The 19437-nt window shown below is 40.3% G+C and overlaps 1 protein-coding gene across 3 annotated transcripts in view; it reads left to right on the forward strand.

The window, feature by feature from the left end:
- The first annotated feature begins 363 nt into the window (after positions 1 to 363).
- LOC127653189 (cyclin-F-like) overlaps positions 364 to 19437 on the forward strand; it is a 28053-nt gene continuing 8979 nt past the window's right edge. Inside the window, exons 1-12 of one of the 3 annotated variants that reach the window (XM_052139775.1) lie at positions 364 to 737; positions 891 to 1056; positions 10825 to 10979; positions 11527 to 11633; positions 12503 to 12570; positions 12675 to 12871; positions 13917 to 13970; positions 15292 to 15396; positions 15505 to 15582; positions 16116 to 16264; positions 18788 to 18952; positions 19047 to 19170. In XM_052139775.1, coding sequence (XP_051995735.1) covers positions 1050 to 1056; positions 10825 to 10979; positions 11527 to 11633; positions 12503 to 12570; positions 12675 to 12871; positions 13917 to 13970; positions 15292 to 15396; positions 15505 to 15582; positions 16116 to 16264; positions 18788 to 18952; positions 19047 to 19170 — 1209 coding nt within the window. In that variant the 5' untranslated portion in view covers positions 364 to 737; positions 891 to 1049. Of the gene's footprint in view, positions 738 to 841; positions 1063 to 8578; positions 8749 to 10824; positions 10980 to 11526; positions 11634 to 12502; positions 12571 to 12674; positions 12872 to 13916; positions 13971 to 15291; positions 15397 to 15504; positions 15583 to 16115; positions 16265 to 18787; positions 18953 to 19046; positions 19171 to 19437 lie in introns of those variants that run through there. The other 2 variants (XM_052139774.1, XM_052139773.1) reach the window with 2 other exon arrangements.

Genomic DNA, 19437 nt, shown 5'->3' on the forward strand with positions numbered 1-19437 from the left:
CAATGGCGGTGAATGGAAAAACATACTTGACATGTGCACAGATAACTGACATCTGTCTGAATAAATAGAGTTTATCCGTGCTCTCCCTCTTCATCGCTGCTTGACTTTGCCGAAATGAAATGACTGTTTTCAAACAGGTTTCCTGACAATGTTGCCGTGTCGGGCTGCTCAAACAAACAGAGCCACAATATTACACTTTAGGTTAAAGCAGCCCACAAATGTCTCTAAACTGGGATACTAGACAGACATTTTCACACATCAGCTTTAAGGATTATTCTCAACACCAATTCAACAAAATGGAAATGGAAAGAGCCTTTTATCACTATTCAACTAACAACTAAAAGTTCAACGACTTGTGACCTATTTATAAAGCCGCCCATGTTTCTCAGCACTCAGAGAGGAAGCAGGCGTGCAGGAGTTGTGCTGAATCCATGTGGATGTGAGAGGGGCAGGAAAAGAGCGCTTGTGTGATTGAACGGAGAGTTCAGCAGAACATGCAGTTGAGAGGGAAAGGTCAGTGCCTGCCGGCTCTACTGGGTGGATCGGGAGGAAAAACCTTCACTGCCAGAATTCCTGTAATCTTCACTGACCATCACACGGTAGAGTCGCCTCCCGTCGTGGCCTTTCGCCTTTTCCCTAAATCAACCTGTTTCCTGCTCAAGCATTCACACGCTAGCTCGTCTTTAGAGTTTCTGGTGGAGAGCACGCTCGGTTTGAGAGCAATTACTTGTGGTTTGGTAAGTTTACAAGCCCATTTGGGAAATGGAAAGAGAGCACATGGAAAGAAATTCTTCAGGGTTGTTAAAGGGACAGTACACCCAAAAGTGAAAATACTCTCCTCATTTACTCGCCCTCATAACAAGATGTGTGTGACTTTCTTTCTTCTGCAGAAAACAAATGAAGATTTTCAGAAGAATATATCATCTCTGTAGGTCCATATAATGCAAGTCACCCGGTTCCAGAACTTTGAAGCTCCAAAAAGCACATAAAGGCAGCATAAAAGTAACCCATACGACTCCAGTGGTTAAACCCAAGTCTTCAGAAGTGATATGAGAGGTGTGAGTGAGTCCTTTTTTTACTCTAACATTAAATGACAACATTAAATTGAACATAAATGTATATTTAATATACGCTAATAAACTAGAAAATAAATATGGTTATTATTAGCACTTACACTAGCGATCCACTAAATATTTTGCTTCAAAGTGAAGTCACTTCAAAGCTGTACGGGTCTGGAGCGAATCAGTAAATCATTGTTCATTTGCAAGCTCCAAAAAGCACACAAAGGCAGCATAAAAGTAATCTATACGACTATACGTGGTTTAATCCAAGCCTTCAGAAGCGATAGGATATTTAAGTCCTTTTTAACTATCAATTCTCCTCCCTGCCAGTAGGTGGCTGTTTGACAGTTGTGGCCCTCTGGATTTATTACCCGAACATTTAACTTCCGTTAAACGATGAACAGTGACAGTTCAGGGACGCAAACTGAATTTTTGACACAATCTTTCAAAGCAAATTCAATTGCAGCGTCTTAGAAATCTGTTCCTGGCTTTTATGCATCTCATATTGTTCCATCATGCAGGTCTTTTCTGCGTGGGGTGCGAGGGAGGGTGAATTAGATCTTGAGCTAGTGTAAACGCAGGCGCTAAATGGACTGTTGCATCAGATGGCAGGGTGAACTTTACCAGATGTTCCAAAGCATTTACCCACCAATTACGCCGCAAGAGTTTCCTGGAAAACCGCCTGCTTGGGGTTTGTCAATTATCCTCACATTCAGGTCACACAAAGAGAATCTCACGACAGGAATGTCAGAACAAATAAAGATGATCCATTTCCTGTTTCACTAAATAAATATTTTGATTAAAATGGATCAGTGGGCTTTTAAAATATTCAGTGTAATTAAATAGTAATAACAAAAACTGTTTTCTGGTTATAAAGTCAAGAAAATGTTTCATTGTGTTGTTACTGTATTGAACTAAATGTCCACATTAATGGAAAAACAAATATTAACATGCATTAGGGTGTAATGTAAATACATTTTGCATAAACAAAATAAAGCCTATATTGAGAAACATTAAGATTTTGTGACCTTATTTTCAGGACACTAAAGTACCTTTCATACCCCAAATCTCATTGTGGTAACGTGTCCGGATGTTTTCCGGAACGGTTATTCTCTTTCCCATAACAGTCTTTTTGTTGATGCTGTTGTATATATATATATATTTGTTTTATAATTATTTATTTATTTATTTTTATTACTGAAATCAGCATAAATGAAAGGCAGTACCCAGGGCTGGACTGGGAAGGGGGTTGCTGTCTTGTGGTCCGTTCTGCATAACGCACCGGCTGTTTTTAGCTTATCGCAGCCCATTCGGCACATTTCGTGGCCGACCCACCAGCCCGCTCGGTTCTCCCGATGGCCAGTCCGCCCCTGATCAGCCCCAAAGTGTGTCGGCCCACCGGGAAAATTCCCGGTATCCCAGATTACCAGTCCAGCCCTGGCAGTACCAAGGAAGTACTAAGATGTATAAATACTTAACCATGTCATTTTGTTCACATTTCAATATCACAATGACAATCTTTATTTATGTAACGGTAATGAGAATGGGGGGGTAAATATGTGTAACACAGTCATGAAAATAATGTCACAATAAAAAATAATCTTTATGTCCCTAAAAATAGGCTAAATTTCCTACACGCAAAATATCATTTCTTATTTGCTTATTTTAATTGTCATTATAAAACGAGCAAATGCAGCTCAATTCTTGAATATTTTGTCACAACGCAATTTTTTGGCATTCAATTTACTTGCCTTGTTTTTTAAATGGACGTTTATTTAACCCGTTTGTGTTGGGACTACACACATATTTTTGTGTCGACGTGATTGAAACATGGCAAGGGATTTATAGTTCCCAGCAAGGAATGCGAAGAGACGTTGAAATGAAGTGTTTTTGATGTATTTTGGAGCATGATGAGAAAAGGGGGAGACTTGATAGTGTTTAATGTTCAGATATTTTGGGATTGAGAACCGATTCTGTTACGCAGGGTTACTATTGTGGGGGAGCTTTTGCTTAATTTCTTGACAGGTTTCATGAGAATAACACATTAGTTATATTGATGTCAATGAAAAAGATGCCACAAGGTCTACTGACTTAAATACTTTGTATTTTTAATATTTTAAAGGGACACCCCTGAAAGATATCTTATGCATTTATGTTAGCATTAGAAATGCTTCTAGATACGGAAGCTTAATTTTGTAGGTTATTGTGGTCCAAAACGTGTCATTGGTGGATTTGATGAAGTCTGGGATGTTTAGTGGTTGCTGCTTTGCCTCGGTCTAAAACATTACATCCTGTTTGATGAAATGACAGAAATCGAAATTATGTAAGCTAACTGTCAATCCCTCACTGAACAATGGCTAACTTTAGCTCTTTTGCTCTTAAAGTTTTAAATAAATGACGTTTCAGTGCCTGAAATACTTAAATTACAACATCAGTGTATTGACGTTTTTTTAAAGTTGCATACTTCAAAAAGATCTGCATAAGTGCATAACAGAAATAGTCCATGATATGAAAATGATATATATATATACACACACACACACACACACACACACACACACACACACACACACACACACACACACACACACACACACACACTGATGAGCCAAAACATTATGACCACTGCCTGATATGCTGTTGGTCATCTGCGTGCTGCCAAAACAGCTCTGACCCGCCAAGCCATGGACTCTACAAGACCCTTGAAGGTGTCGTGTGGTATCTGGCACCAAGACATCTGCAGCAGATCCTTCAAGTCCTGTAAGTTGGGAGGTGGAGCCGCCATGGTTTGGACTTGTTGGCCATGCACATCCCATAGATGCTCAATCTGATTGAGATTTGGTGAATTTGAAGGCCAGGGCAACACCTTAAAATCTTCATCATGTTCCTCAAACCATTCCCGAACAATGTGTGCAGTGTGGCAGGACGCATTATCCTGCTGAAAGAGGGCACTGCCATCAGGGAATACCATTGCCATGAAGGGGTGTACCTGGTCTGCAACTATGTTTAGGTAGGTGGCACGTGACAAACACATTGCCCAGAGCATCACACTCCCTCCACCGGCTTGTCGTCTTCCCAGAGTGCATCCTGGTGCCATCACTTCCCCAGGTAAATGGCGCACACCTACACGGCCGTCCATGGGATGTAAAAGAAAACAGGACTCATCTGACCAGGTGACCTTCTTCCACTGCTGCAAGGTCCAATTCCGACGCCCGTGTGCCCATTGTAGCCACCTTTAATGGTGAATGGGTCATCATGGGCACTCTGACCGGTCTGCGGCTACGCAGCCTCATACGCAGGAGTGGTCATAATGTTTTGGCTCATCAACATGCACGTATATACACTCACCTAAAAGATTATTAGGAACACCATACTAATACTGTGTTTGAACCCCTTTCGCCTTCAGAACTGCCTTAATTCTACGTGGCATTGATTCAACAAGGTGCTGAAAGCATTCTTTAGAAATGTTGGCCCATATTGATAGGATAGCATCTTGCAGTTGATGGAGATTTGTGGGATGCACATCCAGGGCACGAAGCTCCCGTTCCACCACATCCCAAAGATGCTCTATTGGGTTGAGATCTGGTGACTGTGGGGGCCATTTTAGTACAGTGAACTCATTGTCATGTTCAAGAAACCAATTTGAAATGATTCGAGCTTTGTGACATGGTGCATTATCCTGCTGGAAGTAGCCATCAGAGGATGGGTACATGGTGGCCATAAAGGGATGGACATGGTCAGAAACAATGCTCAGGTAGGCCGTGGCATTTAAACGATGCCCAATTGGCACTAAGGGGCCTAAAGTGTGCCAAGAAAACATCCCCCACACCATTACACCACCACCACCAGCCTGCACAGTGGTAACAAGGCATGATGGATCCATGTTCTCATTCTGTTTACGCCAAATTCTGACTCTACCATCTGAATGTCTCAACAGAAATCGAGACTCATCAGACCAGGCAACATTTTTCCAGTCTTCAACTGTCCCATTTTGGTGAGCTCTTGCAAATTGTAGCCTCTTTTTCCTATTTGTAGTGGAGATGAGTGGTACCCGGTGGGGTCTTCTGCTGTTGTAGCCCATCCGCCTCAAGGTTGTGCGTGTTGTGGCTTCACAAATGCTTTGCTGCATACCTCGGTTGTAACGAGTGGTTATTTCAGGCAAAGTTGCTCTTCTATCAGCTTGAATCAGTCGGCCCATTCTCCTCTGACCTCTAGCATCAACAAGGCATTTTCAGCCCACAGGACTGCCGCATACTGGATGCTTTTCCCTTTTCACACCATTCTTTGTAAACCCTAGAAATGGTTGTGCGTGAAAATCCCAGTAACTGAGCAGATTGTGAAATACTCAGACCGGCCCGTCTGGCACCAACAACCATGCCACGCTCAAAATTGCTTAAATCACCTTTCTTTCCCATTCTGACATTCAGTTTGGAGTTCAGGAGATTCTCTTGACCAGGACCACACCCCTAAATGCATTGAAGCAACTGCCATGTGATTGGTTGGTTAGATAATTGCATTAATGAGAAATTGAACAGGTGTTCCTAATAATCCTTTAGGTGAGTGTATATATATATATATATATATATATATATGTACTTGTTCCAGTGAGCTTTACAAATAACTTGGGAGCCGATAAACATCGAAAAACACCTACAAATCTAATTTCCAGTCCACTAAAAGCATCCTCTGTTTGGGCAATGGAGTGAAACACCCTGCGCATTACACCTGTACCATTCAAAATATAATAGTGTTTCAGGTTGCCATGGAGACTCATACAGGGTCTATCCAGATCCTCATCTGGACGTTTTCAATCTTCGACAGGCACACACACTTCCATTTAATACTGCTCATTTAAAAGGGATATTGCCATGCTTTTGAATGAAATGGATTTTGCTGACTTATTATGCTGGTTTGAATAAGCTTCATTACGCGCTCTTATGAGGCCATTCAAAAGGCTGCAGACCTTTCATTCAGAATCAAGACAAGACAAATGATGAAATGAATGTCTTGAAAATAGAGAAGAGCAAATGACAGTGAACTGTATTATACAGTGTAGATACTAGATAAAAAAACTATTGAAATGTATACGTATATGCATTTTAATATAATGCAATTACATATATGCACTAGCCAAATGATGAATATTCATAGTGAGGAACCCACCATATAACCAAACAAAACTGACATGAATCATGACTCAAATGAATAATCATTTCATTATGTGTGACGTGTTTCCCTCCTCTTGTTCTTCAGTGAACGCTCTTTATATTTACTCTGTCAAATGTGACAGGCTTGATGAAGGCAAACCGTCAGCACTTTGTGAAGCTTAGCATGAATAAAACACACTAATTTATGACAATGTCTTACTTTTAACCTTGCTGATGGTTGAATTCTGCATTCAGAGCAGATAATGGCTGTTATCTCGTAGTCGACGTGTTGAATGCAGGAGAAATGTGCAGGAGTAAAGACCTGAGCGACTTTGACAAGGACCAAACTGTTATGGCCAGACGACTGGGTCAGAGCATCTCTGAAACGGCTTGTGGGGTGCTCCCGGTCAGCAGTGCTGAGTACCTCCTGATGGTGGTCCGAGGAGAGACAAACCACAAACTGGCAACAAAGTGATGGGTGCCCAAGGCTCATCGATGCATGAGAGCAACGTAGGCTATCCCGTCTGGTCCGAACCGACAGAAGGTCTACTGTGGCGCAAGTCATAGACAATTTTAATGATGGTTACAGGACAAATGTGTCACAGTGCATCACAGCTTTCTGCGTATGGGGCTGCGCAGCCTGAGACCGATCAGAGTGCCCATGATGACCCCTGCCCACCGTTAAAAGCACCTACAATGGGCACACAAGTGTCAGAACTGGACCTTGGAGTAGTGGAAGAAGATCTCCTGGTCCGATGAGTCCCATTTTCTTTTACATCAAGTGGACGGCCGTGTACGTGTGCGCCATTTACCTGGGGAAGTGATGGCACCAGGATGCACTGTGGGAAGACGACAAGCCGGTGGAGGGAGTGTGATGCTCTGGGCAGTGTTCTGTCCGGCCATTCATGTGGCTGTTAATTTGACACGTGCATACCTACCTAAACATAGTTGCAGACCAGGTACACCTCTTTATAGCAATGGTATCCCCTGATGGCAGTGGCCTATTTCAGCAGGATAATGCGTCCTGCCACACTGCACACATTGTTCGGGAATGGTTTGAGGAACATGATGAAGAGTTCAAGGTGCTGCCCTGGCCTGCAAATTCACCAAATCTCAGTCCGATTGAGCATCTGTGGGATGTGCTGGACCAACAAGTCCGATCCATGGCGGCTCCACCTCGCAACTTACAGGACTTGAAGGATCTGCTGCAGATGTCTTGGTGCCAGATACCACAGGACACCTTCAGGGGTCTTGTTGAGTCTATGCCTTGGCGGGTCAGAGCTGTTTTGGCAGCACGCAGAGGACCAACAGCATATTAGGCAGGTGGTCATAATATTTTGGCTCATCGGTAGACCTCAACGCTAAAGACACAAACCTAAATAAAAGTGACAATCAACAAACCTCATTAAGTTAATAGGTGAGCTCCTAACATTACCACACAACAATGGACTAACAGTGGTAACAAAAACATCAATAACAGCATAAATAAAGACAATAAACAGCAATAAATAACCACATAATTTATTCATGTTGAAATGCATGATGGGAACTCACAAATTAGATTTTTTTTTTTTTACATGCATTAGTTTGTTTGTAAAAGTAAAAAAAGTTATTCACATTTCGTAGTATCTGTGACTCAAAACCACATACGCAGGATAAAATACAACAGTGTTTTATTAAATGATAGAATATGTGTCCAGGTTCTCCTATGTGAAGTTTTTCATAAAAGCATAGCAATCAATTTATATTAAAAATAATGATATAGTGTTTTTCTAATCATCTTTATCATCGTTAAACGTTTAAATGTATGTTACTAATAACTGTGTTTCAATCGAATAGCTCAAAATAGTAATAATTACTCATAGTCTTGAGCAATGCATAATTGTAACAATAGATACGATGTTATCCTTTATAAATTCGTTGTATTCGTTGAGTTTGCGTTTTAAGTGTTTTGTAAGCAAGTCTTGATAAAATTATTACATTTTCAAACATTACCAAAAAAAAATTCTTGCTAGCATGGAAGTATCTGTTACGCTGAATATTTAATGAGATACTACATCTCCCAGAGTTCACAGGGCGAAAGTTATTAACCAATCGTCTCGCACAACAATGTAAGCGCGTAATTCGAAATAGCATTATTCCAGCCAATGAAAGGATGCCGTTTGTCTGTTTAAAAACATTGACCAATTGAGGATCGAGTTTTACGTGACGGCCAATCAGAGTGCAGCAGTGACTTTGAGGGGCGTATCCATCTTTGCGCCAATGAACTGCCAGAGTTGATGTTTAAACTGTCCGCGCAGGCGGGGCTAAGCACTTATGGGAGGGGCTTAAGAGAAGTTGCATGGTAGAACCCGAGGAGAGTTGTGTTTTAAACAGTTCAACACTACTAGTTAACAGGAACTTAGTAGGTTAATCAGGAAGACTGATTAAAATTTGCGACGGATTTAATAATAACGTGATAAATTGTCAATTTTGGTTCACTGTAAAGCATTATTGCTTTAAACTGACTTCTCAGATCTTTCTTGAAATGAAAGCGGGCGGTGAGTAACTACTATAATCTCATTTAATGTTTCATTTGAAGTTATTTATTCTTTTTAATCGCGTATTTGAACATTTAAACAGTATTTTTCAATTTGGATATGATTATAATCTGCACTTAATATTCTAAAATGGTCTTAAACATTAGCCTTAGAGCTGTTGCTGACCCGCAGTTTATCATTGAAATAAGCTTTAATCACTTAAGTATAAATGTTTTATTAATCATATGTGTACAAGTAGACTTATTAAAGCGACTTTGAATTTAAATTACACGATTATGTCTCTTTATTTGAGGCCAGTAATGATTTCTACAATACATGATCAATAAGGAGGGAAAACCTGAGTGCTGTTTCTGAGCATGTCAAAACTGCCATCATACTTTTAATTATTTATTTATTTTAAAACTTCTACTTGCTTATAAAGTTTGTGTTTTTTATTTTTATGAATATATCTTGAAAACTCTTTTATTTTGAAACCTATACAGATGGTCTCATACTGACCTATATTTTGCATGATTTTGTAATATGGCACTATGGTAATACCAGGGTACTAATATATATATATATATATATATATATATATATATATATATATATATATATATAACGTGGTAGAGACTATGTAATATAAATATAATGTTGCATTTATTTACTAGGCTAATCGTTCCGTACCATGGTAAGACTACAGTACTTTTTTGTAGTGGTCGCCTTTTATATGTTTTTTTTTTTTTTTTTTATCCCAATTTGAAATGATCAATTCCCACAATTTAGCAAGTCCTCGCGGTTACTCGCGCAGTTGCCTCCGCTTCTGAGACCGTCAATCCGCGCATCTTATCGCGTGACTCGTTGTGCATGACACTGCGGAGACTCACAGCATGTGGAGGCTCATGCTACTCTCCGCGATCCACACACAACTCGCAACACGCCACTTTGAGAGCGAGCACCACTAATCATGACCCCAAGGAGGTTACCCCATGTGACTCTACCCTCCCTAGCAACCGGCCAATTTGGTTGCTTGGGAGACCTGGCTGGGATTCGAACTCACGACTCCAGGTGTGATAGTCGGCTTCAATACTCGCTGAGCTACCCAAGCCCCCCGATATGTTTTTATAACATTATTTCACCCGATATACCTGAGACTCGTAGTGACGGATTAATTGACAGCTGCTGTCAGACTCTATGTTATTATTCCTCACACGGTCGCAAGACGACATGTACATGAATCTGGCATGGTGAGCTGGAACCTGCTTACGTCAGCTGTCACCGCTTACGTCACGAAGTACCGCAACAGCCAATAGGAAAATTCAACTGCAGTAGCCACCGTTCAACCTGAAGAGGGCAGCACTCAGACGTTTTTACACCATATATTGTAGAATTAAAACACTTTATACACAAATGTCAAAAAAATTACTTGAATCAATGACCAGTACTAATAAAGCCCCATTCTTACAGATCATTACTAAAAAAAGTTGGTTTAGGGTTTAGTTACCATTTAATCAGAAAATCGGGCACAGTTATCGGCCGATGGCGATTCATCTAAGAATGAGACTTTCTAATTTTCTATCCTAAATATAATAATAAAACATTGATTCTAGATGTTGACCGATAGTGGATTTTGCCGATAACAATAATTAAGGTCGTGGGAAAGGCCAGTAACCGATTCATCGACCAATAGTTTTTCAAAGTGTTTTATAGAAGGTAAAAAAACAAATCTTATTCTTTATTTATTTTTCTGAGCAAAGACAACAAGTCTTGAATGAATAAAATCCCAGATGTCATTTTTTTATTCAAACAAAATATCAATAATAACTTGAAAGAATTCAGATTTGGTACATAATGTGGGACTTTTAAATATAAACAAGCCTGAAAAACACCTGGGACTCTTACATTGAAATTATTAAATTATAATACAAAAATTAATTATCAGCAAGCAATCGACAGATTTTGCAGATAACCGATGGTTCAAAAAAAGCAACTATCGGTACCGATTAATCGATAAAACCGATATATCGGTCTACATCTAATTGATTCACTATTGCTTAATTGACTTGAATTTCTCGTTTTTGTCTTCTGTTCTAGTGCTCCACTGTCGATGTGCCAAATGTTTCTCCCTGCCAGTACGGAAGCGGGTTCGAAAGCGTCCGTCTGCCTTGACGCTGCTGTCTCTTCCCGAAGAAGTGCTGCTGTATGTTCTCCAATGCCTCTCCGCCGAGGATCTTCTCGCCATCAGAGCGGTTCGTGAAGTCACACTCACATTTAACATCATTTGCAATCCCATTGTTTCTTCACCGACAAAATGGTACCAAATGCATTAGTTACGTCCCAAACCGCACACTTCTGCACTATTCTACGTCATTTTGAAGTAGTGCGAGTAGTATGCTAACACTAAAAATGCAGCAAAAAGAAGTGTACTACAAGCACCCGGGTGATGAATTTCTTTTAGTAGTAACTAGCAAAACTTTAGTGGACAGCAGCTTAAATATGTGAATTGAATATGTACGTTGTTTGAGATACAAGTATTGAACTGAGGTTGGCTAACACGCTAAGGCTGCGTTTGAAACGTCATTTCCATCATCTGTTAAATGGCGAATGCTTCTGTGTAGTAAGAAACCGTTAAGTGTTCAATTTGGGTCAAGTGCTACATGACTGAGTGCATAGTGTACATTGTAAGTGCATAGTGTATAGTGCATCTTTTGGGACACAGCTATTGTATTTTTTGCCTTGCAGACACATTTTAAAAGTCGAAATGTCTATAATATTGAATGTTGTATGATTGCGCAGGTGCATTCTCATCTTCGCGATATTATCGATAGCAATTCGAGTGTCTGGTCTCGAGTTAGCTTCAAGGACCGCTGGCCGGCCACTGATACTGTTTGGCTGTTCGAAAGGTAAGATGTTGCTTGTTTTGATCCATTTTAAAACTCGATAGGAGGAAAATATTTAAAAAGGATGGAAATGGGTGTCTGGGTAGCTCAGCAAGTAAAGACACTGACTATCACACCTGGAGTCGCGAGTTTGAATCCAGGGCGTGCTGAGTGACTCCAGTCATGGTGGCGTAGTGACTCGCCTCAATCCATGTGGCGGAGGACGAACCTCAGTTGCCTTCACGTCTGAGACCGTCAATCCGCGCATCTTATCAAGTGGCTTGTTGAGTGCGTTACCGTGGAGACCTAGCGCGTGTGGCGGCTTCACTCTATTCTCCGCGGCATGCACGCACAACTCACCACGTGCCCCACCGAGAGCGAGAACCACATTATAGTGACCACGAGGAGGTTACCCCATGTGACTACCCTCCCTAGCAACCGGGCCAATTTGGTTGCTTAGGAGACCTGGTTGGTGTCACTCAGCACACACCTCAATACTCGCTGAGCTACCCAGAATTATTTATATAAGTGCTTTTATAAAATTATAAGCTCTACATTTCTGCTTTAAACCTTCCAAAAGTTGGCCCCATTGGAAGTGCCCTCCTGAAACCTAAATTTCTGCCTTTTTATAAAAAAAATGTACGACGAGTCCAAATTCTTAGTTTTGTGGTAATCAACATTATGCCACAAATGCTGTTGATTGAGCTTAACTTGCATTGAACCTGGAATATTCCTTAAATCATATTTTAAAGTCATAGGAATGTCTAATGTGCCCTTATGATTGGGGTTTTCCCAATAAATGGTTCAAAGACTAAATTAGTAAAATAGTCAAGGAATTTCTTTGGTCAAAAAGCATGGGGTTCCTAATTTAGCTTTTCTCCTGCTATCTTTAGGGCTGCGGAAAAAGGGAACTTCGAAGCTGCTGTGAAACTAGGAATTGCGTATTTGTACAATGAAGGACGTAAGTTTCATTTCAGGTTGATTAACGACTGATTTCATTGATCGTGGTGATGAAAGTAGATTAACTGTTATGTCATCATGACGTGTGAATGATCTCTCCTGCAGCTTCGCTCAGTGAGGAGGGGCGAGCTGACCTGTGCGGTCGGATGGCGTCTCGATACTTCAGTCTGGCTGAGAGTCTCAGGTCACCGCTGGCCGACCCCTTCATCTGGCTGTTCATCCGGCCGCCGTGGTCCATGTCTGGCGGCTGCTGTAAGGCCGTGGTGTACGACCGCCTCAAAGCAGAATGTGACACCAACCTGGTAAGGAATCCCAGCATTCCCTGCTACTTTATTTCACATCCCCCAAACTCAGTGCACCTTTTTTCATTTAAATTGTGTCTAATGTGTGTAAATGGGGGTTGACCGATGTATCGGTTTTAATGATGAATCGCTGTCTAATGTGTGTAAATGGGGGTTGATAGTTGCTTTTTGGAACTGTCAGTTATTGGCAAAAAAAAATGTTTATTCCTCCATGTTCCTCAATGGTCAACCATTAATCTGGTGATATATATATATATATATATATATATATGCTACAAAAAGCTGAATTCGGTGAATATTTACATATAGAGCATTTTAACGTGGCCATCACGGTTTATGGATTAATTCATGATTATTTATGCGAAATGTTATAAAAGGGACTCGTATAACAAGCGATCACTGACAATGTACGATTGATGAATGTTGATCTACTGTTAATAATTACTGTGTATGTAATTTGACTATTTACTCTATAGTGATTGTAAGACATTGTAGATGATCGTAAGAGTGCATGTTTTGTTTCCCTTGTGTGTTTGTGAGCTGGAAGCACAGGCATTTCAAAATAAGAGTCCCCGGTGGATTTTTTTTTGGGGGGGGGGGGGTTATTATTAGGGTTTTTGGATGCACAACAAACACCCATTTGGTATTTTACTCATTTTTTCAGCCCCTGTCTGTTCCCGTCACCGTAAGGAAACACCATTAATTTTTTAATGGCCGACCGAAAACTTTGTTAATGGTATTTTCCACTACTGAGTTATCGGTATCGGCAAAATACACAATCGGTCGACCTTTATGTGTGATATATAATGATTTTATTTAAGCTGAAGTTACAACTCTTAATTTGCTTTTGAAACCTGTCATTATTTTGCTATTTCGTTTGGTGGCGTTCACAGAGCTGGAATTATACTCGTTGTCTTTTAGCAAAATTCATTTAGCTACAGTGAAATTTTAACAACCGTTTACATTGCAAAGATTTTTGTTACCATATAGTTATAACTGGTTATAAATCCTGATGTTTCTCCCTCTAATTGTTTTCTCTTTGTAGGGGCGGAAAGGGACATTACTGCATTGTCTGGCTAGAGTCCTTCAGCTGTTTGATGTGAGTATTGTTTGTTAATAAGACACAACAGTAATTAAATGACTTCCAAGTGTCTATTTTTACTATCCGATGTGTAAAATGCAATTTTGCGTAGTTATCCAAGTTTGACTCTTGTAATTGTTTATATTGAAATTATATTGCTGCACAAGAGTATAATATGCAACATCAACAAGATGTTCATTAACCGCCTATATGGCGCCTAATGATGCTCGCTCGTAACATCAGTGTATATGTATAAAATACTCACAAATTGATTAATGGAAACGAATGAGTCCCGATGCGTGGGCATCCTCGTGAACGCTAAATGTTGCAGGAAAGTGTTTATCTTGGTCTTTGTTGCCGCGTCCCTCCAGCAAATATTTTTTTTTGTTTGTTCTTGTAGTCTGTTGGATAAATAAGTATTCCTGTCTCAAACTGAATGGTGTGACATTGCGAGAAACCGCTTATGTTATGATTATAGCGCCCCTTATCTATATAAAGCTGCTAATGACTCAATGCGGTGAGCGTGGCGGAAGAAAGCTGACTCTGGATGGATTCCCACTGTGTATATACACCATATTCAAGTTGAAAATTACTTCCTTCATTAAAGAGCACCTGTTATGGTTTTTCAAATATGACCTTTCATGTAGTGTGTAATAAAGCTGTTTGTGAATGTAAAAAAGTCTGCAAAGTTTTAAAAATCAATTGAGTTATTGACTCCCAAAAGAAAGAACCAATTCTGAACTCCTGAAACGAGTCGTTAGTAATTCCAGACTTACTTCCTGTACTAAGCTACGTAATTTGGTAACAAAAAACCCACCTCTGGTCTTCATTGGTTGCTTGCGAACAGCTTTGACCCGCCCTCAAACACTACACTAAGCGGTAGACCAATCACAACAGACTGGGACATCTGACCAATCAGAGCAGAGTAGGCTCTCTGAAAGGAGGAGTTTAGAATGAATCTTTTAGAACGGATCATTGAACGAGTCGTTTTTGACACTGGGAAATAAAAGTAAACAAATTAGTTTTTTTGACCTTGGATGCATGTAAATCTATTGTATGAGACCTTTACAACAAAAATAGGCACATTTAAAAACCATAATAGGTGTTCTTTAAGCCTGCAATAGAGTGAACATTTAGGATTTACATGAAATGATACAATTTATAAATTGGCCAAAACATATCAAGTTTTCTTCTAAAGAAAGACACAAGATCGTCTTGGAAACACTTGTGTTAATTAGGAATGCCCCTCTTGAGATTGTATTGACGTTGAGAGCTGAGAAATCAAATGAGCTCTTCTGAGAGCGTCAGGTGTTGAAAACATGATTCTTGTGTTTATCAGGATGAAGAGAAGAGAGTTGAAGCTGTGGCCCTGCTGGAGGAGTCGGCTGACTGTGGGAACGTTCAGAGTTCGTATCTGCTGTGGGAGCTGAACCGCGGCACGGCGGTAAGGGTTTCTTCAGCACTCGTAATCAACGGTACTACTGCATCTCTAGTGATTGGCGATAATTGCGCGTCCTTTCTGATTGTGCTTTTGATTTTTTTCTGTTCTCAGGCGGCTGATCCTGGCAGGTATCTTCAGTGTATGCGTACACTCCGAGATTACGCAGCTAAAGGATGCTGGGAAGCTCAGGTGAGTGGAGATGTGTGTCCAAGCAAATGAGAGATTTTGGTCTAAAAGAAGATTCAACCTTTTACTTTAGTTCTTTGTCTATTATTCTTCTTTTCACACACCGTTTCTGCTCTGAACGTGCTTATAATGTGTGTATTTATGATCTGGGAATGCTGTCGTAACTCCTGTCATCTCTGGAGGTTGTGTGTGCCATCATTGACATTATTTGTAATGATCACCAGCTATGCCAGGCTAAATGCCACTCTGACGTGTGTAAATACGCCCAGAAGCAGCTCAAAATGAAGCTATTACTGAAGAAATAGCTCACAAAAAAATTAACATTTAGTTATTGACCTGCCCTCATTGTGTTCCACAGAAAATGTTGTATGGGTTTGGAACAATACGAGGGTTCCTAAATTATAGAATTACAAATTTTCAGATGAACTATTCCTGTGCTAAAGCATGTGAATTTAGGATGGCATATTACACACTCAAACACGTGTTTTAAACTTTACTTTTGTCTAACCTCACTAATGTATGCTCTGATTTTCCAGCTGTCATTTGCCAAATCCTGTGGCACGTCAAATCCTCTGGGTCTGGAGCCACGGGCCTGTGCTGAACTCGTGGCGCAGTTCTTCCTCTCCGGCCCGAAACCAATGCGACAGCCGCAAAATCTGCAGGGGCAGGACATCACCACTAAGAGGTACAACGTCAGTAGTTTAGATGCTCTTTACAAAAATTTCCTAAAAATCTCACATTTCTCAGAATTTGATCCACTCAGAGTCTTGACTAACCATGTAAATACCGGCTCTAAATTAGCTAATAAAGTAGAGGGCGACCGATCTATCTTTTTCGAACTATCGTTTATCAGCAAAATCGGTTATCGGTTGACCTCTTATCAAAAACACAACAGTAGTTGGCAATAGATAATCCACCATCGGTTGACCTCTTTCAGAAACACGACATTAGTTGGCAATAGATAATCCACCATCGGTTGACCTCTTTCAGAAACACAACAGTAGTTGGCAATAGATAATCCACCATCGGTTGACCTCTTTCAAAAACACAACAGTAGTTGGCAATAGTTAATCCACTATCGGTTGACCTCTTTCAGAAACACAACAGTAGTTGGCAATAGTTAATCCACCATCGGTTGACCTCTTTCAAAAACACAACATTAGTTGGCAATAGTTAATCCACTATCGGTTGACCTCTTTCAAAAACACAACATTAGTTGGCAATAGTTAATCCACTATCGGTTGACCTCTTTCAAAAACACAACATTAGTTGGCAATAGTTAATCCACTATCGGTTGACCTCTTTCAAAAACACAACATTAGTTGGCAATAGTTAATCCACTATCGGTTGACCTCTTTCAAAAACACAACATTAGTTGGCAATAGTTAATCCACCATCGGTTGACCTCTTTCAGAAACACGACAGTAGTTGGCAGTAGATAATCCACCATCGGTTGACCTCTTTCAAAAACACAACAGTAGTTGGCAATAGTTAATCCACCATCGGTTGACCTCTTTCAGAAACACAACATTAGTTGGCAATAGATAATCCACTATCGGTTGACCTCTTTTAGAAACACGACATTAGGTGGCAATAGATAATCCACCATCGGTTGACCTCTTTCAAAAACACAACATTAGTTGGCAATAGATAATCCACTATCGGTTGACCTCTTTTAGAAACACGACATTAGGTGGCAATAGATAATCCACTATCGGTTGACCTCTTTCAGAAACACAACAGTAGTTGGCAATAGTTAATCCACTATCGGTTGACCTCTTTTAGAAACACGACATTAGGTGGCAATAGATAATCCACCATCGGTTGACCTCTTTCAAAAACACAACATTAGTTGGCAATAGATAATCCACCATCGGTTGACCTCTTTCAAAAACACAACATTAATTGGCAATAGATAATCCACCATCGGTTGACCTCTTTCAAAAACACAACATTAGTTGGCAATAGTTAATCCACTATCGGTTGACCTCTTTCAGAAACACAACAGTAGTTGGCAATAGTTAATCCACTATCGGTTGACCTCTTTCAGAAACACGACATTAGGTGGCAATAGTTAATCCACCATCGGTTGACCTCTTTCAGAAACACGACATTAGTTGGCAATAGTTAATCCACTATCGGTTGACCTCTTTCAGAAACACGACATTAGGTTGGCAATAGATAATCCACCATCGGTTGACCTCTTTCAAAAACACGACATTAGTTGGCAATAGTTAATCCACTATCGGTTGACCTCTTTCAGAAACACAACATTAGTTGGCAATAGATAATCCACCATCGGTTGACCTCTTTCAAAAACACAACATTAGTTGGCAATAGTTAATCCACCATCGGTTGACCTCTTTCAAAAACACGACATTAGTTGGCAATAGTTAATCCACTATCGGTTGACCTCTTTTAGAAACACGACATTAGGTGGCAATAGATAATCCACCATCGGTTGACCTCTTTCAAAAACACAACATTAGTTGGCAATAGATAATCCACCATCGGTTGACCTCTTTCAAAAACACAACATTAATTGGCAATAGATAATCCACCATCGGTTGACCTCTTTCAAAAACACAACATTAGTTGGCAATAGTTAATCCACTATCGGTTGACCTCTTTCAGAAACACAACAGTAGTTGGCAATAGTTAATCCACTATCGGTTGACCTCTTTCAGAAACACGACAGTAGGTGGCAATAGTTAATCCACTATCGGTTGACCTCTTTCAGAAACACAACAGTAGGTGGCAATAGTTAATCCACCATCGGTTGACCTCTTTCAGAAACACGACATTAGTTGGCAATAGTTAATCCACCATCGGTTGACCTCTTTCAGAAACACGACATTAGGTTGGCAATAGATAATCCACCATCGGTTGACCTCTTTCAAAAACACGACATTAGTTGGCAATAGTTAATCCACTATCGGTTGACCTCTTTCAGAAACACAACATTAGTTGGCAATAGATAATCCACCATCGGTTGACCTCTTTCAAAAACACAACATTAGTTGGCAATAGTTAATCCACCATCGGTTGACCTCTTTCAAAAACACGACATTAGTTGGCAATAGTTAATCCACTATCGGTTGACCTAGTTATTAGTTATTTTTTATTATTAAATGTATAATTTGTATTATCATTCAGAATGTCATGTATCCATTTCTATTTCATTTCTCACCCTTCTCCCCTCTTGTAGGTACATTCTAGTGGACTGGTTGGTAGAGGTGACCACCATGAAAGACTTCTCCAGCCAAGCTCTGCATGTAACCATTGGATGTGTGGACCGTTATTTAGAGCTACGATCGGTACCCAAAGCTCAACTGCAGCTCCTAGGCATAGCCTGCATGGTCATCAGCACACGGTGAGCTACGACACACAGTGACCGCATGAAAGAGACACAATTAAATGTGTTTTTGTGCCCGATTAAACTCTTTTTAAACCATCTATCCCCTTAGATACATCAGTAAAGAGATTCTGACAATCCGTGAGGCCGTGTGGCTCACAGACAACACCTATCAGTATGAAGACCTGGTGCGAATGATGGGGGAGGTCATCTCTGTGCTAGACGGAAAGATACGGGTCAGTTACTCAGGATATGAATTCCCCTTCTCTGGTTTTCTTTCTCATCTTACACCCACAAAAACTCATTTTAGGCTGCCAACTCTGATTAATATAGCTTTATATCTGCTTTGACGAGTGTAGCCCTCTGCATCAGATCCCGTTTGGTTTCTGAAATGAAGACATACCTTATGAAATTAAGGTAATTGGGCCACTTCAATTTACCTGAATTCATCCCACATGATGATCCAGTACTCATTACAAATAACACTTAAATTGTAATCAGTT

This window comes from Xyrauchen texanus, chromosome 12 (genome assembly GCF_025860055.1).
Source record: "Xyrauchen texanus isolate HMW12.3.18 chromosome 12, RBS_HiC_50CHRs, whole genome shotgun sequence".
Classification (NCBI taxonomy): Eukaryota; Metazoa; Chordata; class Actinopteri; order Cypriniformes; family Catostomidae; genus Xyrauchen; species Xyrauchen texanus.